This window comes from Pelophylax lessonae (genome assembly GCF_965119305.1).
Source record: "Pelophylax lessonae genome assembly, chromosome: 9".
In the NCBI taxonomy this organism is placed as follows: Eukaryota; Metazoa; Chordata; class Amphibia; order Anura; family Ranidae; genus Pelophylax; species Pelophylax lessonae.
The window spans coordinates 267,242,757-267,269,063 of NC_138776.1; the positions used below are offsets into that span (position 1 = coordinate 267,242,757).

Below are 26,307 nucleotides of genomic sequence, written 5' to 3' on the forward strand. Positions count from 1 at the left end.
AAAATTTATTCCAAACCTAAAGTGCCTGCTGTGAATTATGGCGGAACCCCTACCCCACACATTTTTTTTTCCACTATCCCCAACTCCTTTGCTTACACGGCTTGGGATGTAGGTGAAAGGGGCGAGGTGACATCACTGGTTGTTAAAGACGCCTGCACCCACCAACGTCTTACCGACGATTTATGTCGGTCCTTTGACACTAAATACCGAGGTTATGACAGCAGATTTTTGAAACGGCGGGCAGTCCTCTTTCAGATAAGGGTGGTCCCAGCAGTGGATTCGCCCTGGGATTACCCTTACTGTGCGGTGGAAAAGGTGCCCCCCTCTCCCGCTGCGTCCCGATCGTTTTCCCTGCTTACTGGACCCGCCGGCAGCAGGGAACACGATCTTCCTCTCTCCTCACAGACAGACTAAAGCCCCGTACACACGTACCGATTGTCGGCCATAAATATTCGGCCGACGACCGATCGGCCGATTGTAGGCTTGTTAGTATGATGCTTCCAACAGCCGACACTGCATTTTCGGCCGAACAGAATCTGTCGTGCAGGCATTAAAATTTTTGTTGGCCAACACCAGAACGGCCGATTGTTCCTCAGTCAGTACAGAATTCGGCCGACAATCAGCAGATTTGCAAGACTGGGCATGCTCAGAGAAGAAAAAACACAGGGAAAGTTAACCATCACATGACATCACTTCTGCAGTCGGCTGTTGTGGCTGACAAAATTCGTGTGCAGTCTTTTGCACTTTTCAGCGGACAGGACATCCCTGGACAAAAGACGGCCGATCGGTACGTGTGTACGAGGCATAAGTAGTTTTCTAGAAAAAAAAAATTTTAGCTTGTAAACACCAAGTGTCAGAAATAGGCCTGGACTTAAAGTGGCTAAACAACCATTCACAGAGGGTTGGTTGGTCTCTCTTCTTCATAGAGGGTTGGTTGGTCTCTCTTCTTCATAGAGGGTTGGTTGGTCTCTTTTCTTCATAGAGGGTTGGTTGGTTACTCTTCTTCATAGAGGGTTGGTTGGTCTCTCTTCTTCACAGAGGGTTGGTTGGTCTCTCTTCTTCACAGAGGGTTGGTTGGTCTCTTTTCTTCACAGAGGGTTGGTTGGTCTCTTTTCTTCATAGAGGGTTGGTGGGTCTCTCTTCTTCATAGAGGGTTGGTGGGTCTCTCTTCTTCATAGAGGGTCGGTTGGTCTCTCTTCTTCATCGAGGGTCGGTTGGTCTCTCTTCTTCATCGAGGGTCGGTTGGTCCCTCTTCTTCATAGAGGGTCGGTTGGTCCCTCTTCTTCGAGGGGACATATAACTAAAGGTTAACATAAAACTATTACCAGTCTTGTTGGGATTCAAAGTACGGAGTAATGTAAAGACTGAAACACACCTTTCAGGAGGAACTACTGCTGTAAGCCCCCTCCAGTGCTGCATATCACCAGAAGCCGAGGCCTATGGTCAATTGTTCTATGCAAGTCTCAAATGTATTGGTCACTTTTGTTTTTTTTTTCCAGGACACGCCATGAAGAAACCCTCAAAGGATCGTCTCACTTTATCTCCAGGTTGTAAAATGGAAGATGAGGACATCACAGGAGATTGTGGAGGAGAAAAGACAACGCGCTCATCTATAGATGGTGGACTTCACAGAGGGAAAAAATCTAAAAAGAAACCTACTGTAAATCAGGGATCTCACACGGGGGAGAAGCCTTTTTGCTGCCCCGAGTGCGGGAAAGGTTTTCCAAACAAATCACACCTTGCTAAACATAAAAAATCTCACACTGGGGAGAAGCCGTATTCCTGCCCTGAGTGCGGGAAATGTTTTTCAGAGAGGTGCTTTCTTCACAGACATCAGAGATCCCACACTGGCGAGAAGCCGTATGCCTGTCCAGAGTGCGGGAAATGTTATAAACATAAAACAGACCTTGTTAAACATCAAAGATCTCACAAGGGTGAAAAGCCGTATTCCTGCCTAGAGTGCGGGAAATGTTTTACAGAAAAGTGTAGTCTTTCCAGGCATCAGCAAACTCACACTGGTGAGAAGCCATATGCCTGTCCAGAGTGTGGGAAAAGTTATACGCAAAAAACAGACCTTGTTAGACATCAAAAATCTCACACCGGGGAGAATCTGTATTCCTGCCCTGAGTGTGGGAAATGTTTTGCAGCTAAGTACAGACTTTCTAGACATCAGACGTCTCACTCAGGGGAGAAGGCGTATTCCTGTTCTGAGTGCGGGAAATGTTTTGCATGGAAATCAGCACTTGTCACTCATCAAAAATCCCACACGGGGGAAAAGCCAGAGAAGCCGTATTCCTGCACAATGTGCGGGAAATTTTATTCACAGAAAGCAGACCTTGTTGTACATCTGAGATCTCACACGGGGGAAAGGCCGTATTCTTGCCCTGAGTGCGGGAAATGTTATTCACGGAAGTCTGCCCTAAACAAACATCAGAGAACTCACGCAACCCTTGAGGTAAATTAGTGTCCTGAGTGCGGGAAATGTCTTCTACATGGATAATATTTTGCCGTACATCAGAGACCTCACACTGGGAAGAAGCACACCTTGATATACACCTCAGAAAACACGTGGCTGAGCGTTCCTCTGATCTTTATCATGGAAGAAACACTTTATAAGGGAATCAGAATTCACTAAAAACTTCAAAGTTCTGGTTGGCTGACTCTTACTGGTTTGTTTTTACCAACTTGCACTTGTTGGAACAGCCGACTCTCCCTCTAAATCTCAGGACGTCTGTATTAGACTCCAATGATAAGTCCATCTGTTCATCTTCATTCCTCCCATAATTCCTTCTGTGCACCATCACCAACTTCATCACCACCTCCAACCACATCACGACCTCCATTCACATCACCATCTCCATTCACATCACGATCGCCACTCCCAAGCACGTCATAATCATCACCTCCAACCACATCACCACCTCCAACCTCATCACCACCTCCAACCACATCACGATCGCCACCTCCAACTTCATCATCACCACCTCCAACCACATCACCACCTCCAACCTCATCACAACCTCCAACCTCATCATCACCTCCAACCTCTTCACCATCACCACCTCCAACCCCATCACGACCTCCAACCACATCACGATCACCACTCCCAAGCACGTCATAATCATCACCTCCCACCACTACACCATCACCACCTCCAACCTCATCATCACCTCCAACCTCATCACCATCACCACCTCCAACCACTTCACCATCACCACCTCCAACCACATCATCACCTCCAACCACTTCACCACCTCCAACCACATCACCATCACTACCCCCAACAATGTCATCATCACCACTTCCAACCACATCATCACCTCCAACCACTTCACCATAACCACATCACCATCACTGCCCCCAACAATGTCATCATCACCATCTCCAACCACATCACCATCACCACCTTCAACCACATCACCAAGTACACCTTGATAGACACCTCTGAAAACACCAGGCTGAGCGTTCCTCTTATCTTTAACATGGAAGAAACACTTAATAAGGAAATCAGAGTTCACTAAAGGCTTTGAAGGTCACAAGGGTTCTGTATGGTTTATTCTACTAGGAAGGAAACTGGGTGTAACACTGCTGGCTGAGTCCCTCCTGTGGTGTAGTCTGATCTCCTCTGCTCTTCAGTAGAGGTTCCAAAAGAAAGCATTGTGGTCATAGAGAAGATTGTTGATGAAGAGCAGAGGAGATCAGACCACATTATAGGACTGGCTATCTAATTGCAGTAGTTGTGTTATGAACTGCATTTGCTCAAAGAGTGCCATCTGCTGGTTGAAAATGATTAATATGATTTTTTTATGTAATATTTAATATTTAGCTCAATGCATAAATATTAAGAAAAGTTTCTCTTTTTGTTATAAAATAAATCATTAATACGTTGTATGTTAACTGATGACATTATGCCTCTGTATTTTTATTATTAAAGATTGTTTTATTTTGGTTCTTTCTTACGCTACACATAAGGCAATCTAGTTTTAGTCTTCTATTTTAATTTTTACACAGTCATGTAGTTGTTGGAACAGCCAACCCTCCCCCTTCTCAAAATACTCAGGACATCTGTAGTAGACTCCAATGATAAGTTCATCAGTTCATAGGCCCATCTATCATTCCACCCGTAATCCCTCCTCTGCACCATCACCACCTCCAACCACATCACAATCACCACCTCCAACCATAGGATCATCTTTCTTCCTCACTTTCACATCACATCTAACATAGAGAACCCCCATCCATCTTTTCTATGTCCCGTGTCCCTCTAAAAAAGAGGATCAGCATGAATACAAACAGCCCAGTCTTGTGAGGAGTCAAGCCGTGTTTCTGGAACACTGACCATATCTCCAACCACCAGATCAACTTTCTTCCTCACTTTCACATCACATCGAACATAGAGAAAACCCCCCATCCATCTTTTCTATGGCCCGTGTTCCTCTAAACAAGAAGATCGTCATGAATACAAGCAGCCCAGTCTTGTGAGGAGTCAAGCCGTGTTTCTGGAACACTGACCATATATCCAACCACAAGATCATCTTTCTTCCTCACTTTAACATCTAACATAGAGAAAAACCCCTCCATCTTTTCTATGTCCCGTGTCCCTCTAAACAAGAGGATCAGCATAAATACAAACAGCCCAGTCTTGTGAGGAGTCAGGCCGTGTTTCTGGAACACCAACTACATTCTCATTCCCGTTAACCATTCCACCCGTAATTCCTCATCATTTTTCTTCCTTAATTTCACATCACATTTAACATAAAGAAACCCCCTCCGTCTTTTCTGTGTCCCTCTAAATACAAACAGCCCAGTCTTGTGAGGAGTCAGGCCGTGTTTCTGGAACACCAATAACGTAACCAATAAGTTACATTATTTTTTTGAAACATAGTTTTTAGTGTAATAGTCTGTTTTTGTGGGATCTCATTATTTATTGCCTTAAAGTATAACTAAAGGCGAAACTTTTTTTGTTTTGTTTTGGATGGAGTGGAGAAGGATTAGAACGTATGCCAGTTTATATTGCTGTCTGTGCCCCGTTAGGGAGGTTCACGCTCTCTATTTGTCCTGTTTACCATTATCATTGAAAGTGAAAGTAAAAGAAAATCCCAAATTTTGGCTTGCCTCCAGAAAAGTAATAGCGGGGGAAACTTTCCAATGGAGACATCAGTTCTGATGACCCAGGGTGACCTGGGTCCCCAAGAAATTCCCTTTAATTTGCAGGGATTTCTTCTCACTTCCTGTTTGGCTATGGGAAATGAAGTGAAGTGAAATCTCTGCAATAGGACAAAGATGGAAAAAAAAAAAATCTGACAGGGGTTATAACCCTCCTTTGCTCTATCCAAAATGAAAAAAAAATTGCCTACAGTTCTGTTTTAACCTTCTCTCATTTCCCTTGGCCAAGCATAGGCATAAAACAAACCATAAAACCAAAACATATATAGAATGAGAGAACGTGATTTTAAAGGTGCCAACACCAGTAAATCTAAAAATATCCAAAATGTATTATAAACATTTAAAATGGTAGACATTTCATATATAAAACCACCATAGAGCATCCATACGGCTACAGTAAACATGCAGTAATTTCAGCTCAACATGTTTCGCCAGTACTGCATACATAATCACTAGAAAATGAAAGACCGTACATAAGTCAAAAAAGTGTGTTCTATATATGTTTTGATTGTTAAGGGATGCGGTGCCTGGGACTTTCAGACACCCAACAATTCTTCAATGGTAAACTCTATAACCAGGCGCATGGAAACTTTCTCAGGTGGATAAGGGATACGAGTAGAAGAACATGCAGAAAGCTGCTACCCTAACATGATGTGACCTGAGGAAGGGGTTGATCCCCGAAACATGTAGTCCCGTTCCTGGTGTCTGCTACCGGCTATCAAGATGATTATTGTCCTTCATCTGTATCTCACAGTCCCGTGGTTGGGGCAGTTTCCAGTGTTCTGTGGTGCCCTCACATCGCGGAGCACCTGACGTCACTTCCGGCCTCCAAGCGGGTCAGGCCCGCCATTGCGGCTTTCTCCATCCCCCCTGGTGTCACCTGATCACTGTGTCCACCACCCAGGAGCCACTCTACAGACTAAGACTGGGGTGCCAATAAAGTTCATATGCGTGTAAAGGCAGGCATCTCAATCATTTTGACAATATAGTGTATGTCGCTGGAGATAAGGCTTATGGCCTCGTAGTTGAGTCAAAACAGTAGAAAAACAAAATTTCACAGCCTAATTACAAGATTTCTGGATGACTGTACTGATGTAGACAAGATTTACTACCCTTATTGCAAGGAGTATTGTATTCTATGGAACACCTTCGATAGAAGGGCAGCTTTAGGGTTTATACCAATGTTTATTATTATTATTATAAAGGATTTATATAGCGCCAACCGTTTACGCAGCGCTTTACAACTTAAGGGTAGACAGTACAAATACAATACACTTTAAAGAGGTTGTAAACCTCAGAATTTACTTTTTTTTTTTATAAAGTACACCTGAAAGACAAATACATAATGAGCTAGTATGCATCGCATACTAGCCCATTATGAAATACTTACCTGAGAAAGAAGCGCCGACTGCTTACCTCTCTCGTGGGTGACATGTTCTGTCACCCTTCTTCTGCGTTTGCGGCATCTGGCCATCTGATTGGCCGGAGCCGCGGTGACGTCACTCCCGCGCAAGCGCGCGGGAGCCGATGGTCACGGCACGGGGCTCTGAAGGAACGGCACCAGTGGTCGTTCCTTCAGAGCGCATGCGCCAGTGATGTCGCTGGCTGCATTTAAGGTAAATATCTCCTAAACGGTACATGTTTAGGAGATATTTACAGTACCTATAGGTAAGCCTTATCATAGGCTTACCTATAGGTACAACTTGCAGAGGAGGGTTTACTTCCTCTTTAATGCAGTAGGAATCAGAGGTCCCTGCTCGTTAGAGCTTACAATTTAAGGGGGGGGGGGTCAAATGATTCAAGAGGTAATAACTGTGTGGGATGGGTTGATGAAGAAAATAAAAGTACAGTTGTTAGGTGGATGCCAGATAGGTTTCTCTGAAGAGATGTGTTTTCAGGGATCGTCTGGAAGTAGACAAAGTAGGAGTTAGTCGGACAGGTTGGGGTAGAGCATTCTAGAGGATGGGAGAGACTCGGGAGAGGTCCTGGAGGCGAGCATGGGAAGTGGTTACAAGGGAGACCAGGAGTTCCTGGGAGGAACAGAGAACGAGTTGGATGGTATTTTGAGACCAGATTAGTGTTGTAGCTGGGCGCCAAGTTGTGGATGGCTTTGTAAGTTATGGTTAGTAACTTCAATTTAATTTGTTGGCTGAGTGGCAGCCAATGGAGGGATTGGCAAAGAGGGATAGCAGATACAGAGCGGTTTGCAAGGTGGATGAGCCTGGCCGCAGCATTCATGATGATCCTTATAGGTAATATAATTCTACCCTCCTTGGTGGGAGTGGAGATGACCAATCTATAAGGATATACAGTACATACACACACAGCACAAGGCCGTGTTCTCACTACGAGACGGTGTAACGTGAGAATTACCTACCCCGTGAGAATTACCTACCCTCGTCACTTCCTGCCAGAAACAGCTGAGCAGCGCAGCAGTGCGCATGCTCAGAGCCCCGGATACCTAATGGAAGAACTGAGGAGCTTACTAGTGCGCATGCGCACTAGTATGAAACGATCCCGGTGTACCGTGAAAAAAACCTACCGACGCGGCGCTTACATAAAACAGCTGTGCTGAAATACGAGTGATCTCCGCTCCTGTCCCGGTCACTTCCCTGCTCTCGGCAAGTAAATATAAAAGCGGCTCTCGGCTCCGTGATTTATGTTTTCATACACCCGCCGGCGCTTTTATATTTACTATCCGAGAGCAGGGAAGTGACCGGGACAGGAGCGGAGATCATTCGTATTTCAGCACAGCTGTTTTAATGTACCCGCTGCATTACATACAGTGCCGAGTACCGGAAGTGACGAGGGGTAGGTTTTTCTCACGGGTAGGTAATTCTCACGGAACAACGGTTCTGTGCAGTTCCTCTAAGCTCCACAAGGTGGTGATCTCACTTCTTCCCAGACAGGAAGTCTCTATAGTAGACAGGAAGTGATGTCAGGTACATACTGGAAGTGATGTCAGGTATAAATAGGAAGTTCCGGGTGAGAGGTGAGTTGGGAGGAAATAGAGACGAGACGCTGGAAGTGGCAGCACATGAGGTAATAAGATATTATTTTCTTCTTACACCCAGTATCCCCCCCATCATGTTCGTTCTCTTCCTCCATAGTCACTGTGACCTCTTTTTTTTTTGTGATTGCTGTCAGAATCGCACACACCCCGATTTGTGTGTTCAGGGCAGTGGTGGAGATCAGTACAATCAGCACTCATCCTCCTCCATTCATCATTTCTGTTTCTCCATAAGGAGGAACAGGTAAGGAATAACCTCACTGACAATCACTGTGACGTCTTTTATCTCCAGCAGATGATGATACACCCGTAAAAGGTCATTAGTGGAAAAGTGACACATCTGAAGAAAACATACCGGCCATTCTGTTCTATAGAGGAGTGGGAGTATTTAGAAGGACACAAGGATCTCTACAAGGACGTCATGATGGAGAATCAGCCGCCCCTCACATCACCGGGTAAGAGGAGACTTTATTGTAAAGGAGAGAGCAGTACGGAGGATCCACCTAGATCCCCCATCATCTGATAAACACATAGAAACAATGTATTCAGTCTGTGTGTGTGTTTCCTACAGATGGATCCAGTAATGGGAACCCACCAGAGAGATGTCCCCGTCCTCTGTATTCCCAGGATTCCACACAGGAAGGTCACACCATCCCTCACCATCATCAGGTAGGTGAAGATCGACATTGAGATTGTAAAAGTGATCTGACTGTATGAAAATATATTCCACTTTTAGGTATAAGGTTATTTATGCTCACATTTTAAAGAAACCATTCCCTGATATTTTGTTTGTTTAGAATGAGAATCTGATAGATATAAAAGATGAGGTTAAGGAGGAAGAAGAGACGTATGTGAGGGGTGATCAGCAGCTCAGGGAAGAGGTTGAGATGATGGACAAAGTTAAAGAGGAGGAATCTTCTCCAGACTTCAGCACAGGTGAGTGATGGCCACTAAATACAAAAACTGTTTGGGTATATGGAGTAGATCCACTTCTACAAAGACATCATGATGGAGAATCAGCCGCCCCTCACATCACCGGTTAAGAGGAGACTTTATTGTAAAGGAGAGAGCAGTACGGAGGATCCACCTAGATCCCCCATCATCTGATAAACACATAGAAACAATGTATTCAGTCAGTGTGTGTGTTTCCTACAGATGGATCCAGTAATGGGAACCCACCAGAGAGATGTCCCCGTCCTCTGTATTCCCGGGATTCCACACAGGAAGGTCACACCATCCCCCACCATCATCAGGTAGATGATTGACAATTATTGGTAGTTATGATTTATACACAAGCATGTTTGTTACGATTAATTTTTTATTATATATTCAGAGTGGAAACCTCAGGCATGATAATATTGTTGTTAAAGAAGAGTATAAAGAGGAGGATGAGGATTATGGAGTGATGGAGGAGTTTTCAGAAAGACACAAGGATATGATGGAGTCACCTAATACCAAAAACTCACCAGAGAGATGTCCCCGTCCTCTGTATTCCCGGGATTTCACACAGGAAGGTCACACCATCCCTCACCATCATCAGGTAGATGAGGAACAATCACTGATAGTTAAGATTTCAACACAAGCATGTTTGTTACAAATAATCTTTAATTATATATTTAGAGTGGAAACCTCGGTGATGATAATATTGTTGTGGTTAAAGAAGAGTATAAAGAGGAGGATGAGGAGTATGGAGTGATGAAGGAGCTTTCTGAAGGACACATAGACCTCTACAAAAACATTGTGATGGGGCCAGCTAATAACAGAAACCCACCAGAGAGATGTCCCCGTCCTCGGTATTCCCGGGATTCCACACAGGAAGGTCACACCATCCCTCACCATCATCAGGTAGGTGGAGTTGAGGGTCGGGAACATAAAGTGATTGAACACTCTGACATGTGGAGACGATGTGTGGACTCTACAAGATGATATTTTCTATGTGATCTCACATCATAAATACTTCTATGTTACAGATGTTACCTCTGAAAATCATAAACGTTGAGGGTGAAGTAGAAGAGACGTATGTGAGGGATGATCAGCAATATACGGAGGAGGCTGGAATGATGAGGACATTCAAAGAGGAGGACACTCCTACAGAGATCAGCACAGGTAAGCCATCATATTACATAGTTACATAGTAGGTGAGGTTGAATAAAGACAATAGTCCATCCAGTTCAACCTGTGTAGGTGTGTGTGGCCGTAATCATCTCTCATACCCCTGAATGTTCTGATCCTTGAGATGTACGTCTAAGAGTCTTTTGAATGCCACCATACTTCCCGCAGAAACCACCTCTTGTGGTAGAGAATTCCACAATCTTGTAGTTCTAACAGTAAAGAACCCCCCTGCGTTGCCTGAGGTTAAAACGCTTCTCCTCTAATCGCATTGTATGCCCTCTAATCCTCATGCAATCCTTTCGACTGAATAGCTTTTTTTTCTATGCTGAGATCACCATTGTGGTATTTATAAATTGCTATCATGTCCCCTCTCAGGCATCTCTTCTCCAGGGAGAATAAATCAAGCGATTGCCGATGCTCTTCATAATTAAGGTCCTCAAATCCCCTAATCAGTTTAGTTGCCCTTCTCTGGACTCTCTCCAGCTCCAACACATCCCTCCTGAGGACTGGCGACCAGAACTGGACAGAATACTCCAGATGCGGTCGGATCAGAGTTTTATAAAGTGGTAGGATTATAGTTTTATCCCTTTCTTTATGCATGCTAATATTCTGCCGGCTTTGACAGCTGCCGCTTGACATTGCATGCTATTGCCTAGTCTATCCTCTACCAAGACTCCCAGATCTTTCTCCATTTTTGATTACCCCAAACGTTCCCCCCATAAAGTGTATTGTGATTTTATGTTTTTAGTCCCCAAGTGCAAAACCTTACACTTCTCCACGTTAAACCTCATTTGCCATGTCGTTGCCCACTCCGTTATTTTGTCCAGGTCATTCTGTAGGATATCTGCTTCATGCTGTGCAGTTATTGCCCTGCCCAATTTTGTGTCATCTGCAAAAACTGATATCGAACTACTGATCCCGTCCTCAATGCTGTTTATGAATAAATTGAACAAGGTTGGTCCCAGGACTGAACCATGGGGCACCCCGCTTACCACCTCAGAACAGTCTGAGTATGCGCTGTTTATTACCGCCCTTTGGAGACGCCCTTTTAGCCAGTTCCGTATCCAAGAGAAAACCCTGCTGTCGATACCTGCAGACCTTATTTTATAAATTAAGCGCTTGTGGGGAACTGTATCAAAAGCCTTAGTGAAATCCAAGTACACCACATCCACTGGTCTCCTCCTATCTAGCTCTCAGCTCACCTCCTCGTAGAATGTTAGGAGATTGGTTTGACAAGAACGCCCATTTGTAAACCCGTGCTGATTACTGCTGATGATGTTGTTGTCTTTAGCAAACTCTACGATATAGTCCCTTATCATCCCCTCCAGAAGTTTACTTACTATCGATGTCAGACTGACAGGCCTATAATTTCCCGGGATATGCCTCTGGCCCTTTTTGAATATTCTTCTCCTATCTCTGCTCTGTTACTGCACACTGATTGGTCCAGAGTAGTGAGCCGGACACACCTGGGATGTCAATGTGAGTCAAATGATAAAAATTAGTTCTGGCTATTTTCCAGGCAATTTTTAAAGAAATGGCATTGGAGGCCTGGGCAACGCCCTGGGAGATATATACCAAAGAAATAAAATGTTTTAAAAATTTCTGTTTGGCAGGAGCGGGGATTTAATAATTCTTAAAGTGAAACAAAAAAGCGAAATGAAAGCCGGTGTGGGGATTTCCTCATAATTCATACCAGGCCCTTCAAGTCTGCTATTAATTTTAAGGTGGAACCCATGTAAAGATCAAGAAAAAAAGCATGGAGTCCCCACCAAAAAAAATATAAATCCAAGCATATAGCCTGGCTGGCCAGGAAAGGAGAGGACAAGTGTGCTCCTCCCTCCCTCCTGAACCATATTAGGCCCCTGATAAAGAACCTTGTCCCAATATTGATGAGAACAAGTGCCTCCTCTCCACAACCCCGGCCCGCTGGTTGTGTGTATCTGTAGGGGAGGGGGGGGGTAAGCTTATTGGAATCTGGAGACCCTCTTTAACATAAAGGGGTGCCCAGAAACCAGCTCCCATATGAGCATGTGTGAATAATACATACAGTATCTCTCAAAAGTAAGTACACCCTCACATTTTTGTAAATATTTTTTTAATCTTTTCATGTGACAACACGAAAGAAATGAGACTTTGCTACAATGTAAAGTAGTGAGTGTACAGCTTGTATAACAATGTAAATTTGCTGTCCCCTCAAAATAACTCAACACACAGCCATTAATGTCTAAACCGCTGGCAACAAAAGTCAGTACACCCCTAAGTGAAAATGTCTAAAGTGGGCCCAAAGTGTCAATATTTTGTGTGGTCACCTTTATTTTCCAGCACTGCCTTAACCCTCTTGGGCATGGAGTTCCCCAGAGCTTCACAGGTTGCCACTGGAGTCCTCTTCCACTCTTCCATGATGACATCACTGAGCTGGTGGATGTTAGAGACCTTGCGCTCCTCCACCTTCTGTTTGAGGATGTCCCACAGATGCTCAACAGGGTTTAGTTCTGGAGACATCCTTGGCCAGTCCATCACCTTTACCCTCAGCTACTTTATCAAGGAAGTGGTCATCTTGGAGGTGTTTGGGGTCATTATGTTGGAATACTGCCCTGCGGCCCAGTCTCCGAAGGGAGGGGGATCATGCTCTGCTTCAGTATGTCACAGTACATGTTGGCATTCATGGATCCCTCGATGAACTGTAGCTCCCCAATGCCAGCAGCCCCACACCATGACACTCCCACCACCATCCTTGAGGGTAGGCAAGACACACTTGTCTTTGTACTCCTCACCTGGTTGCCGCCACACACGCTTGACACCATCTGAACCAAATAAGTTTATCTTGATCTCATCAGACCACAGGACATGGTTCCAGTAATCCATGTCCTTAGTCTGCTTGTCTTTCTTGTGCACCATCTTTAGAAGAGGCTTCCTTCTGGAACGACAGCCATGCAGACCAATTTGATGCAGTGTGCAGCGTATGGTTTGTCAGCCTGTCTCTCTTCTTCATAAAGGGTTGGTTTGTCCCTCTTCTTCATAAAGGGTTGGTTGGTCCCTCTTCTTCATAGAGGGTTGGTTGGTCTCTCTTCTTCATAGAGGGTTGGTTGGTCTCTCTTCTTCATAGAGGGTTGGTTGGTCTCTCTTCTTCATAAAGGGTTGGTTGGTCTCTCTTCTTCATAAAGGGTTGGTTGATCCCTCTTCTTCGTAGAGGGTTGGTTGGTCTGTCTCTCTTCTTCGTAGAGGGTTGGTTGGTCTCTCTTCTTCATCAAGGGTTGGTTGGTCCCACTTCTTCATAGAGGGTTGGTTGGTCTCTCTTCTTCATAGAGGGTTGGTTGGTTTCTCTTCTTCATAGAGGGTTGGGTTGGTCCCTCTTCTTCGAGGAGACATATAACTAAAGGTTAACGTAAAACTATTACCATGTTGGGATGCAAAGTACGGAGTAAGGTAAAGACTGAAACACACCTTTCAGGAGGAACTACTGCTGTAAGCCCCCTCCAGTGCTGCATATCACCAGAAGCTGAGGCCTATGGTCACTTGGTCTATGCAAGTCTCAAATCTATTGGTCACAGCTGGTTGGGACATCCACAGAGAACATCTGCTCACTCATATCTACTTGATCCAGATGGAATCTTGATAGAAGTGAACTAACCCTCTCAGATCTATTGATGATGTTTTTATATTTTTTCCAGGACACGCCATGGAGAAACCCTCAAAGGATCGTCTTACTTTATCTCCATGTTGTAAAATGGAAGATGAGGACATCACAGGAGATTGTGCCGGAGAAAAGCCAACGAGCTCATCTATGGATGGTGGACTTCGCAGAGGGAAAAAATCTAAAAAAAAACCTACTGTAAATCAGGGATCTCACACGGGGGAGAAGCCATATTCCTGCCCTGAGTGCGGGAAATGTTATACACATAATTGGATACTTGTCATACACCAAAGATCTCACAGTGGGGAGAAGCCTTTTTGCTGCCCCGAGTGTGGGAAAGGTTTTTCAAACAAATCAGACCTTGCTAAACATAAAAAATCTCACACTGGGGAGAAGCCGTATTCCTGCCCCGAGTGCGGGAAATGTTTTACAGAGAGGTGCTTTCTTCACAGACATCAGAGATCCCACACTGGCGAGAAGCCGTATCCCTGTCCAGAGTGCGGGAAATGTTATAAACATAAAACAGACCTTGTTAAACATCAAAAATCTCACAAGGGTGAGAAGCCATATTCCTGCCTAGAGTGCGGGAAATGTTTTACAGAAAAGTGTAGTCTTTCCAGGCATCAGCAAACTCACACTGGTGAGAAGCCACATACCTGTCCAGAGTGTGGGAAAAGTTATACGCAAAAAACAGACCTTGTTAGACATCAAAGATCTCACACGGGGGATAATTTGTATTCCTGCCCTGATTGCGGGAAATGGTTTTCAGATAAGTCCAGACTTTCGAGACATCAGACGTCTCACTCAGGGGAGAAGGCGTATTCCTGTCCTGAGTGCGGGAAATGTTTTGCATGGAAGTCGGCACTTGTCAGACATCAAAAATCCCACACGGGGTGAAGCCGTATTAGTGCGAGAAATTTTATTCACAGAAAGCAGACCTTGTTGTACATCTGAGATCTCACACGGGGGAAAGGCCATATTCTTGCCCTGTGTGCGGGAAATGTTATTCTGACCTAAACAAACATCAGAGAACCCACACAACCCTCGAGGTGAATTAGTGTCCTGAGTGCAGGAAATGTCTTTTACATGGATCATCATATTTTGCTGTACATCAGGGATCTCACACTGGGAAGAAGCCCACCTTGATATACACCTCAGAAAACACGTGGCTGAGCGTTCCTCTGAGCTTTATCATCGAAGGAACACTTTATAAGGAAATCAGAGTTCACTAAAAACTTCAAAGTTCTGGTTGGCTGACTCTTACTGGTTTGTTTTTACCAGCTTTCACTTGTTGGAACAGCCGACTCTCCCCCTTCTCATAAATCTCAGGAAGTCTGTAGTAGACTCCAATGATAAGTCCATCTGTTCATAGACCCATCTATCATTCCTCCCATAATTCCTCCTCTGCACCATCACCACCTCCAACTTCATCATCACCTCCAACCACATCACCACCTCCAACCACGTCTCCACCTCCAAAAACATCACCACCTCCAACCACATCACGATCACCACCTCCAACCATTTCACCATCACCACCTCCAACCACATCACCACCTCCAACCACATCTCCACCTCCAACCACATCACGATCACCACCCCCAACCACGTCATAATCACCACCTCCAACCTCATTATCACCTCCAACCACTTCACCATCACCACCTCCAACCACATCACCACCTACAACCTCCAACCACATCACCATCACCACCCCCAACCACATCACCATCCCAACCTCCAAACACATCACCATCACCACCTTCAACCACATCACCATCATCACCAAGCACACCTTGATAGACACCTCAGAAAACACGGGGCTGAGCGTTCCTCTTATCTTTTTTTTTTTTTTCCAAAATCCTCTTATCTTTATCATGGAAGAAACACTTTATAAGGAAATCAGAGTTCACTAAAGGCTTTGAAGGTCACAAGGGTTCTGTATGGTTTATTCTACTAGGAAGGAAACTGGGTGTAACACTGTTGGCTGAGTTCCTCCTGTGGTGTAGTCTGATCTCCCCTGCTCTTCAGTAGAGGTTCCAAAAGAAAGCATTTTGGTCATAGAGAAGATTGTGGATGAAGAGCAGAGGAGATCAGACCACATTATAGGACTGGCTATCTAATTGCAGTAGTTGTGTTATGAACTGCATTTGCTCGAAGAGTGCCATCTGCTGGTTGAAAATGATTAATATGATTTTTTTATGTAATATATCATATTTAGCTCAATGCATAAATATTAACAAAGTTTCTCTTTTTGTTATGAAATAAATCATTAATACGTTGTATGTTAACTGATGACAATATGCGTAATTTTATTATTAATTGTTTTATTTTGGTTCTTTTCTTACGCAACACATAAGGCAATCTAGTTTTAGTCTTCTATTTTAATTTTTACACAGTCAAGTAGTTGTTGGAACAGCCAACCCTCCCCCTTCTCAAAATACTCGGGACATCTGTAGTAGACTCCAATGATAAGTTCATCAGTTCATAGGCCCATCTATCATTCCACCCGTAATTCCTCCTCTGCACCATCACCACTTCCAACCACATCACAATCACCACCTCCAACCACAAGATCATCTTTCTTCCTCACTTTCACATCACATCTAACATAGAGAAACCCACCTTCATCTTTTCTATCTCCCGTGTCCCTCTAAACAAGAGGATCGACATGAATACAAACAGTCCAGTCTTGTGAGGAGTCAAGCCGTGTTTCTGGAACACCAACCACATCTCCAACCACAAGATCGTGTTTCTTCCTCACTTTCGCATCAGATCTAACATAGAGAAACCCCCCTCCATCTTTTCTATGTCCCATGTTCCTCTAAATAAGAAGATCGTCATGAATACAAACAGCCCAGTCTTGTGAGGAGCCAAGGTATGGTTCTGGAACACCAACCACAAGATTACCTATCCTCCTCAATTTCAGATCACATCTTACATAGAGAACCCCCCCCCCTCCATCTTTTCTATCTCCCATGTCCCTCTAAACAAGAGGATCGGCATGAATACAAACAGCCCAGTCTTGTGAGGAGTCAAGCCGTGTTTCTGGAACATTGACCATATCTCCAACCACAAGATCATCTTTCTTCCTCACTTTAATATCTAACATAGAGAAAATCCCCTCCATCTTTTCTATGTCCCGTGTTCCTCTAAACAAGAGGATCAGCATAAATACAAACAGTCCAATCTCGTGAGGAGTGAAGCCGTGGTTCTGGAACACCAACCACAAGATTACCTTTCCTCCTCACTTTCACATCACATCTAACATAGAGAACCCCCCCCCCCCCTCCATCTTTTCTATCTCCCGTGTCCCTCTAAGCAAGAGGATCAGCATGAATACAAACAGCCCAGTCTTGTGAGGAGTCAAGCCATGTTTCTGGAACACCAACTACATCCTCATTCCCATTAACCATTCCACCTGTAATTCCTCATCCGCACCATCATCACCTCCAACCACAAGATCATCTTTCTTCCTTAATTTAACATCACATCTAACATAAAGAACCCCCCTCCATCGTTTCTGTGTCCCTCTAAACTAGAGGATCAGCATGAATTTAAACAGCCCAGTCTTGTGAGGAGTCAAGCTGTGTTTTTGGAACACCAATAAGTTGGGGAGGTTCACGCTCTCTATTTGTCCTGTTTACCATTATCATTGAAAGTGAAAGTAAAAGCGCTCCAATTGTGAATATATTTTGCAATCCTAGGCTTAACCCTTGCTGTAAGTTTCCTAACCTTTCTCTTCCATCTACAGCAGAAGCCTGGATCAAATGTATATTCTGCAGCTGCTGAAGCAAAAGGTATAAATGTCCTCTAATCACCCCCATGCCCTACATCCCATCCCATTGCCAACTACAGCAGCTCCCTTTCCAGCTGCTGGAGTTGTTCCCTTTCTACTAGCTATGGGGACACCAGTTTTTGTCCAGAAGGCCATGCCTGCCCTCCACCAGAATGTGCAGTGGTAATGTCTCTCCTTTACTGGAACATGCTGTCAGCATTAGGGACCACAAGACGCTGTGTTCGGCAAACATGGGCAGCAACAGTATATGACCTTCATATCATGCTGGGCAAATAGGATTTAACATGGGTGCTCACATTGTGGTCCTCCAGCTGTTGCGCAGCAAAAGCCTTTGGGAGACATACTTGTAACTGTCAGCATTGCAATGCCTCATAGGACTTGTAGTTCCGCAACAGCTGGAGGGCCACAGGTTGAGCACACGTGAGAAAGAAGGATGGTCTTTCACCCCCATTGATGCTGTCCCCCATGCTGCACCACACCTGAAGCCCTGTCATCTAAGCTGCTTAGATATTGGAGTTGCAGCAATCAGAATTTTTCCATCCTCATGGTCCCCAGAATAAAATGTCAGGTCCATGCGAGCAGCCATAGCTGGAATTGCTGCCCTTACCAATGTTGCTTTCAGCAGACCCTTGAAGTTCCATCTCCATATACTTGTCCTGCATCCTGGACAGTGATCCTCTGCTGTATCCACCCATTTTTACGGGGCGAAAAAGTAGCCATTGCCACCTTTTCCTCTCTGCTGGGGTTCTTTACATCCATGTGCCAGAGGTGGGACATAATAAAAGAGTAGGGGTGATCCCGTGTCCCTTCCATACTGGGGTATGGGGTCCCACCCTGATTTTCCTGGATGCTCTGCTGCAGTAGAGGTGGACTTCTTGCCCCTGGGTACATTTGATGAGGACAGTGAGGTGGTAATCCATTTCATCCATTCCACTACTACCTTCTTTTGAAGAATGAGGTTATCTCATGGCTTGCAAAGCCACATTGGAAGGTTTTCATTCAAGTAGAAAAGGTTTTTTTCAAGCAAATTTCTCCTAAGTAGGGCCTTATAGTGAAAAATGTGAGGTTTTTAAAGAATTAATTAGTCTTTACCAAAATAGTACCTATGCAGATAAGGTATGAAACAAGATGTGAAGCTTTGACTAAATTTGATTAATGTCGTTGCTATAGGTGTAGGCCAGGGGTCTTCAAACTATGGCCCTCCAGTTGTTCGGGAACTAAAATTCCCATAATGCCTAGTCATGTCTGTGAATGTCTGAGTTTTACAATGCCTCATGGGATGTGTAGTTCCTCAACAGCTAGAGGGCCGTAGTTTGAGGATCCCTGGTGTAGGCCATTTACATAAATCATGAAGTCTGACTGGAATACAATACTCCCAGGACGTTGCTAAGTGAGGCCCAGTTGATACTGCTCACCTCCTCCACCACAAGAGCAAGCTCTCAAATGCTGAGTTCGAAGCTAGTGCATCAAGGGAGACAAAGTGCGTGTAGGTGGGGTGCAACATGATGTGAAGACAAAACAGGCAGGTGCAATAGGACTTGTATTGAAGTAAAGCAACAACAGCTCACAGTAAGCCTGGTGGGAAAGCCACCCAGCTGCCACACTCACAGTTCAGTAGCGTGTCAAAGTAGATTCCTGCCAGAAAGACAGCCTCTATTTTGAGGGAACTGAATGCGCCCTAGCTGTCTGGGCCCAAATGGAAGGTTCCACATTTACTCTCCTTGTCAGAAACCTTTCCCTAGTGATGTTACTGTCCTTCACAGAAGGGTACCTGTCCCTGCTCTGTCCACTCGCCAAAGTGTGCCAAAACCCCTAAAATAGGCTCTGCCTGACCCATAATGGCTGCTTGAGTCACATGGGGCAGCAGGATCCAATAAGATAGCTTCCCCAGTGACCCAAGAAACCATAGGGGAACCTTGTTCCTCCTGACTTCATCTCTAGCAACAGTGCCGATTTGGCTGAGTGCCACTTGCTGTGAAGAGAATATAGACTCATGAGAAGGGGTTTAAATCAGAGAAGGAGCTCACTCCTGTGATGATGGAGGTGAACAGTAATGGCTAGTCCTCTCTAAATGTAGCACTGCCCTCTTAAGAACTGCTGGTTTTTCACACTTTTCGGATTCCCCTGGGTTACCCATAGCAACTGCAGGCAGAATATTAACACTTTACTTTCTTGGCTCAGTCAATGAAAGTCTAGGGCAGGCATGTTCAACCTGCGGCCCGGAACCGCAGGCAATGCGGCCCACTGCCCCCTGACAATTTATTTTTTTTTGCTGGGGAGGAAGGAAGTCGAGTCAGGAGCACGGCCACAGAGGCTGCCTCGGAGGGGATCATCCAATAGTTGTGTTAAATTAGTGCTGGGGGGCGTGGCAGCACGGGAGGGCGGGGCAGCGTTTTATTACTAATATACCTTAACTATAGTATATATTTTATATGCGGCCTGAGAAAATTTCTTTAGACACAATGTGGCTCAGAGAAGCCAAAAGGTTGGACACCCATGGTCTAGGGGTTCTTGTTTTTGTGGTTTTATTTAATGTTGGTGTAACGGATCAAACGGCACCCCGTCTGGGTACCTTCATTGACGGATGCTCCTAGTGCTTTCCGAGGGCTCCAAGCACTCCACCAGACACCAAGGGATGAGTGGGATACTCCAACAATTGAACTATTCAGAATACTGAGGGCTTCTGACTGAGAATGCGGCAAGGCTGCAGCTTCATCCTGCCACTAGATGAATCTGAGGTAATGTTCCATTTTGTATTTATCTTCAGGGCACACACCTAGTACCCCCTTTCCACCAGCTGACACCCGTCCACTGACTACACTACTCTTGAGTGGCCCCCTTCCTGGTCAGGCTCTTAGACACGATCCCCTGTACTCACGATACTGCTTTCCAGGTTCTCCAGTGCATCAACTCCTCTAGTCAGCTCTCCTGGACCTCTGGGTTCAGCTCCACACTTCTGGTTCACCAAGCCGACTGCCTGTGGCCATACACCAACTGCTGCAGAAGAGGAGGCTGCCGCCACCCTCCTTCCGGGACTCAGCTTCCAGCCAAAGACCTTGAGCACATGTGCCCCTGGCTTTATATACTACACCCCACAATGCACCGAGACCGCAGTCTGTGCCAATCCCTGGGGCTGTATCAATGCCTGTGTCCTCATTGGCCAGGTTTCCTCCACTGTCCAATGTGCCTCCCCATTGGGCGCAGTGAAGACATTCCCTCAAACCACATGAATCCCACACTGAGCACATTGAGCACACCTAACTCACAGATCCTGCTCCTTGTTAAGCGGAGAGAATATAGAATTTACCTGCTGCTCCTCTGATAGGCAGAAACTATACTCACTCTCTAGCACCTACCTAGGAGGGTGCTACATAAACGTTCAGGGAGTATAACATGTCATGACTTATGTAAATGGACTATACCTACAGAAAGGGCATTATTCAACTTTAGTCAAAGCTTCTTCCTATTCCCCTTGGAGGGAGAGGAGATGACCCCATCTATAAGGATATACGGTACATACAAACACAGCACAAGGCCGTGTTCTCAGTACGAGACGTTTCTCGGTGTTGCTTCAGTTCCGCTAAGCTCCACAATGTGGTGATCTCACTTCTACCCAGACAGGAAGTCTCTATGGAAGACAGGAAGTGATGTCAGGTACAGACAGGAAGTGAAGTTAGGATATAAACAGGAAGTTCCGGTGTTCCGTGAAAAATCCATACCCGTGAGAAAACCATACCCTCGTCACTTCCGGTTCCGCTACGGAGGGTATGGATTTCTCACGGTAGTTAAACTTGCGGCGCTTACATTAAAACAGCTCCTCTGAAACATAAATCATCTCCGCTCTTCGCCCTGTCACTGCCCTCATCTCCGGTAATAAATATAAAAGCGGATCACGGAGCCGCGATCGCCGTCACATTTACATCTCATACTCCCGCCGCCGCTTTTATATTTATTACCGGAGATGAGGGCAGTGACAGGGCGAAGAGCGGAGATGATTTACGTTTCAGATTAGCTGTTTTAATGTACCCGCCGCAAGTTTTACATTAGACACAGTGCCGTGAGAATTTCATGCCCACCGAGCATGCGCACTTGTCTAATTCTTTAATGTTCAATCACGTATCCGGGGCTCTGAGCATGCGCACTGCTGCGCTGCTCAGCTGTTTCAGCCCGGAAGTGACGAGGGTATGGTTTCTCCACGGGGTATGGTTTTTTAACGTTACACCGGGTAAGTCGTGAGGAAGTAGCGAGGAGACATTGATAGAAGTGGCAGCAGAGGAGGTAATAAGATATTATTTTCTATTTACACCCAGTAACCCTCCCCCGCCCCGTCATGTTCCGTCCTCGTCCTCCATAGTCACTGTGACGTCTTTTATCTCCAGCAGATGATGATAGACGCATATTTTTTTTCCTTCTTCTTCCTAATCAAAGCTTGTATAATAAAGACAAACGTATCCAAATCTACATCTAAAAATGAATCCCCAGCACCCAAAAAAAGTGGTATGATCCAGTAGTATAGACCGATAAGGTGAAAAGGTAACGGGAGGAGAAGTGACACACCTTCAAAAATGAAAGAACTGTTTTAGCCCCTTCAGTCGCATTGAAAGGGTTAATATACATTTCCAAACCTTAGTTTCATCTGATGACATCACACTGACCCTACGATGACCTCACAACAGAGACGTTCTAGAGCAGCCTTTCTCCACCTCTTCAACACAGAGGAACCCTTGAAATTAATTTCTGGTCTCGGGGAACCCCTGCTAAAATTAAAAATCTACAACTCATGACACATTAGTGTGACAGTCAGTGGGATGAATGCTCCTTACTCTTGTCATCATTGGGAAGAATTCCCCCCCCTTACAGATAGCTAAAAGGAACAATGGTGTCATTGGGAACTTATCTGGGAGGCAGAAATTGCCCATTGTTTAAAGCCTCGTACACACACGTCGAAATTTGGCCGGGAATTTTCGTCCGACGACCGATCTGCCGATTTTCGGCTTGTTAGTATGATGCTTCCGACAACTGACTCCGAAAAAAGTCTGGTGTACACCCAAATCGATCTGACCTTTGGAAGTTCTTTAATACATAATTATCTTCATTTTACACCCCTGATATCCTCATCCTTTTACTGTTCAACCAGTACCAATCCTGATAATTGTTTTTATCAGTGTGCAGGGAAACCTTCAATGATTACTGCAAGAATGAGGATGGAGGAGGACCGGAGTCACATGACTGAGATGATACTAAACCTCACCCTGGAGATCATCTACCTGCTGACCGAAGAGGTGAGGAGGATTCTGGGAGGTCACATGACATCACTCTTATCTCTATTAATAAAACATAGACCTGACCGGAGAGGTGAGGAGGATTCTGGGAGGTCACATGACATCACTCTTATCTCTATTAATAAAACACAGACCTGACCGGAGAGGTGAGGAGGATTCTGGGATTCTAACATGATATTTCTATTGGTTCTCCAATACAGAGATTTCCTCTTCTGAAGTCAGGTGATCATATGACCATCACAGTGCCTCCATGTGACTCCCTAAAACCTGAGAGACACAACATGCAGAAGATTCTAGAAGTCACCAAGAAGATGATGGAGCTGCTGACAGGAGAGGTGAGCGGTGCTGGGAATTCTGGGACATTATCCAGTAACAGACAAGGGATGTGTCTGGATGGTGACTGTATCATTGTGTGTGTCAGGTTCCTATAAGGTGTCAGGATGTCACTGTCTATTTCTCCATGGAGGAGTGGGAGTATTTAGAAGGACACAAGGATCTCTACAAGGACGTCATGATGGAGAATCAGCCGCCCCTCACATCACCGGGTAAGAGGAGACTTTATTGTAAAGGAGAGAGCAGTACGGAGGGTCCACCTAGATCCCCCATCATCTGATAAACACATAGAAACAATGTATTCAGTCAGTGTGTGTGTTTCCTACAGATGGATCCAGTAACGGGAACCCACCAGAGAGATGTCCCCGTCCTCTGTATTCCCGGGATTCCACACAGGAAGATCACACCATCCCCCACCATCATCAGGTAGATGCAGAACAATTATTGGTAGTGGGGGTTTATGTACAAGCTTGTTTGCTATAATGAATGTTTTATTATATATTCAGAGTGGAAACCTCAGAAATTATATTGATGTTAAAGAAGAATTTAAAAAGGAGAATGAACAGTGTAGGGTGATAAATGAGTTTTCTGAAAGACACAAGGATCTCACCATCCCTCACCATCATCAGGTGGGTGGAGTTGAGGGTCGGGAACATAAAGTTATTGAACACTCTGACATGTGGAGACGATGTGTGGACTCTACAAGATGATATTTTCTATGTGATCTCACATCATAAATACTTCTATGTTACAGATGTTATTTTCTGCCATTCTGTTGGTTTAGGGTGAAGATCTGATGAAGATGAAAGTTGAGGGTGAAGTAGAAGAGACGTATGTGAGGGATGATCAGCAATATACGGAGGAGGCTGGAATGACGAGGACATTCATAGAGGAGGACGCTCCTACAGGGATCAGCACAGGTGACCCATAATATATTCTTCTCTTATCTCTGCTCTGTTACTGCACACTGATTGGTCCAGAGTAGGGCGGGAGCTGAGTGATATAAGCCAATTATGGTCACCTCCCTGATACCCGTCCTGGGGTTCAGCTGGCAGTATTAGGTTGTGTGTCACTCCTAGTTACAGTAGCACAGATATGAGAACACAGATTGAACCTTTCTTAGGTTGGTCCTTCTTCTTCCAGCAGACTTATAGCTAAATGTTACCATAAAACTCTATTATCAGTCTTGTTGGGATGAAAAATAAAAAGTGACCTTTCCTAAGGAAAATTATGCTGCACACTACTTGCCATTCTGCATATCACCAGAAGCCTAGGTCTATGGTCACTTGTTCTATGGTAAACACTCTACAACTCTGAACTTTGAACCTCTTGCTTATCAGAGGTCACATGACCCAGTGCCTAGGCTTGTGGTTGTGTAAAGAACATGGACCTCCCAGTACCCATTGGTTCCTGCTCTTCTGACAAGGCTGTGTAAATGTAGAAGTGATCTGGGAGGAGGACCAAAGGCCCTTTGACTGAAGAGGGGGGAGAGTCCCAGCTGGTTGGGACATCCACAGAGAACATCTGCTCACTCATATCTACCTGATCCAGATGGAATCTTGATGGAAGTGAACTAACACTCTCAGATCTATTAATGATGTTTTTATATTTTTCCAGGACACGCCATGGAGAAACCCTCGAAGGATCGTCTCACTTTATCTCCAGGTTGTAAAATTGAAGATGAGGACATCACAGGAGATTGTGGAGGAGAAAAGACAATGAGCTCCACTATGGATGGTGGACTTCACAGTGTGGATAGACCATGGAATCCCTCTGACTCTGAGCAACCTCGTACTGTGAGGGACGGTGCCGGAATTCAGGGGGAGAAGACATTTCCCTGTTCTGATTGTGGGGAAAGTTTTAGCTCTGCATTCGATCTTATTATACATCAGAGAACTCACACGGGTGAGAAGCTTCATTGTTGTTCAGAGTGCGGGAAGTGTTTTCCCCATAAATCAGAACTGGTCAGACATCATAGATCTCACACAGGTGAGAAGCCGTTTTCCTGCCCTGAGTGCGGTAAATGTTTTTCACAGAAGTCCCATGTTACCACGCATCAGAGGTCTCACACGGGGGAAAAGCCGTATGCCTGTTCTGAGTGTGGAAAACGTTTTTCACGAAAGCCGATGCTTATTGAACATCAGATAAGCCACATGCAGAAAAAGCTGTTTTCCTGCCCCGATTGTGGAAAATTTTTTGCGCAGAGGAGGAATCTTTCCACACATCAGAGAATGCACTGGGGCGTGAAGCCACATGTCTGCCCTAAGTGAGGGAAAAGTTATCCACAGAAATCAGAACTTGTTATACATCAGAGATCTCATGCGGGTGAAAAGTTGTATTCCTACCTTTAGTGCCGGAAATGTTTCTAATAGAAGTCTTGTCTTACCAAACATCAGAGGACCCACACAACCCTGGAGGTGTATTAGTGTCCCGAGTGCGGGAAATGTCTTCTATATTATTTTGCTGTACATCAGAGATCTCACACTGGGAAGAAGCACACCTTGATATAAACCTCTAAAAAGACGTGGCTGAGCGTTCCTCTGATCTTTATCATGGAAGAAACATTTTATAAGGAAATCAGAGATCACTAAATACTTCAAAGTTCTGTCTGACTTCTTCTGCTAGGAGAGAGAAGGATGGGGTGTCACTGCTGGTTGGGTCCCTCTAGGAGAGAGAAGGAGGAGGTGTCACTGCTGGTTGGGTCTCTCTAGGAGAGAGAAGGAGGGGTGTCACTGCTGGTTGGGTCTCTCTAGGAGAGAGAAGGAGGGGTGTCACTGCTGGTTGGGTCCCTCTAGGAGAGAGAGAAGGAGGAGGTGTCACTGCTGGTTGGGTCCCTCTAGGAGAGTGAAGGAGGGGGTGTCACTGCTGGTTGGGTCCCTCTAGGAGAGAGAAGGAGGGGGTATCACCACGGGTTGGGTCCCTCTAGGAGAGAGAAGGAGGAGGTGTCACTGCTGGTTGGATCCCTCTAGGA

General features: G+C 45.1%; 2 protein-coding genes across 2 annotated transcripts in view; both read left to right on the plus strand.

The window, feature by feature from the left end:
* The window catches only part of LOC309562972 (uncharacterized protein), a 581,033-nt gene that overhangs the window by 1,114 nt on the left and 553,612 nt on the right, over positions 1-26,307 (plus strand). Inside the window, 3 exon segments of the mRNA XM_082267298.1 lie at positions 8,748-8,845; positions 10,147-10,282; positions 13,960-14,529. Coding sequence (XP_082123424.1) covers positions 8,748-8,845; positions 10,147-10,282; positions 13,960-14,529 — 804 coding nt within the window.
* Positions 23,369-26,307, plus strand: part of LOC309563967 (uncharacterized protein) — a gene marked incomplete at its 3' end in the record, with an annotated part of 94,728 nt that continues 91,789 nt past the window's right edge. Inside the window, exons 1-2 of the mRNA XM_082268597.1 lie at positions 23,369-23,548; positions 23,665-23,762. Of these exons, the coding sequence (XP_082124723.1) occupies positions 23,464-23,548; positions 23,665-23,762 (183 nt within the window). The 5' untranslated portion in view covers positions 23,369-23,463. The remainder of the gene's footprint in view (positions 23,549-23,664; positions 23,763-26,307) is intronic.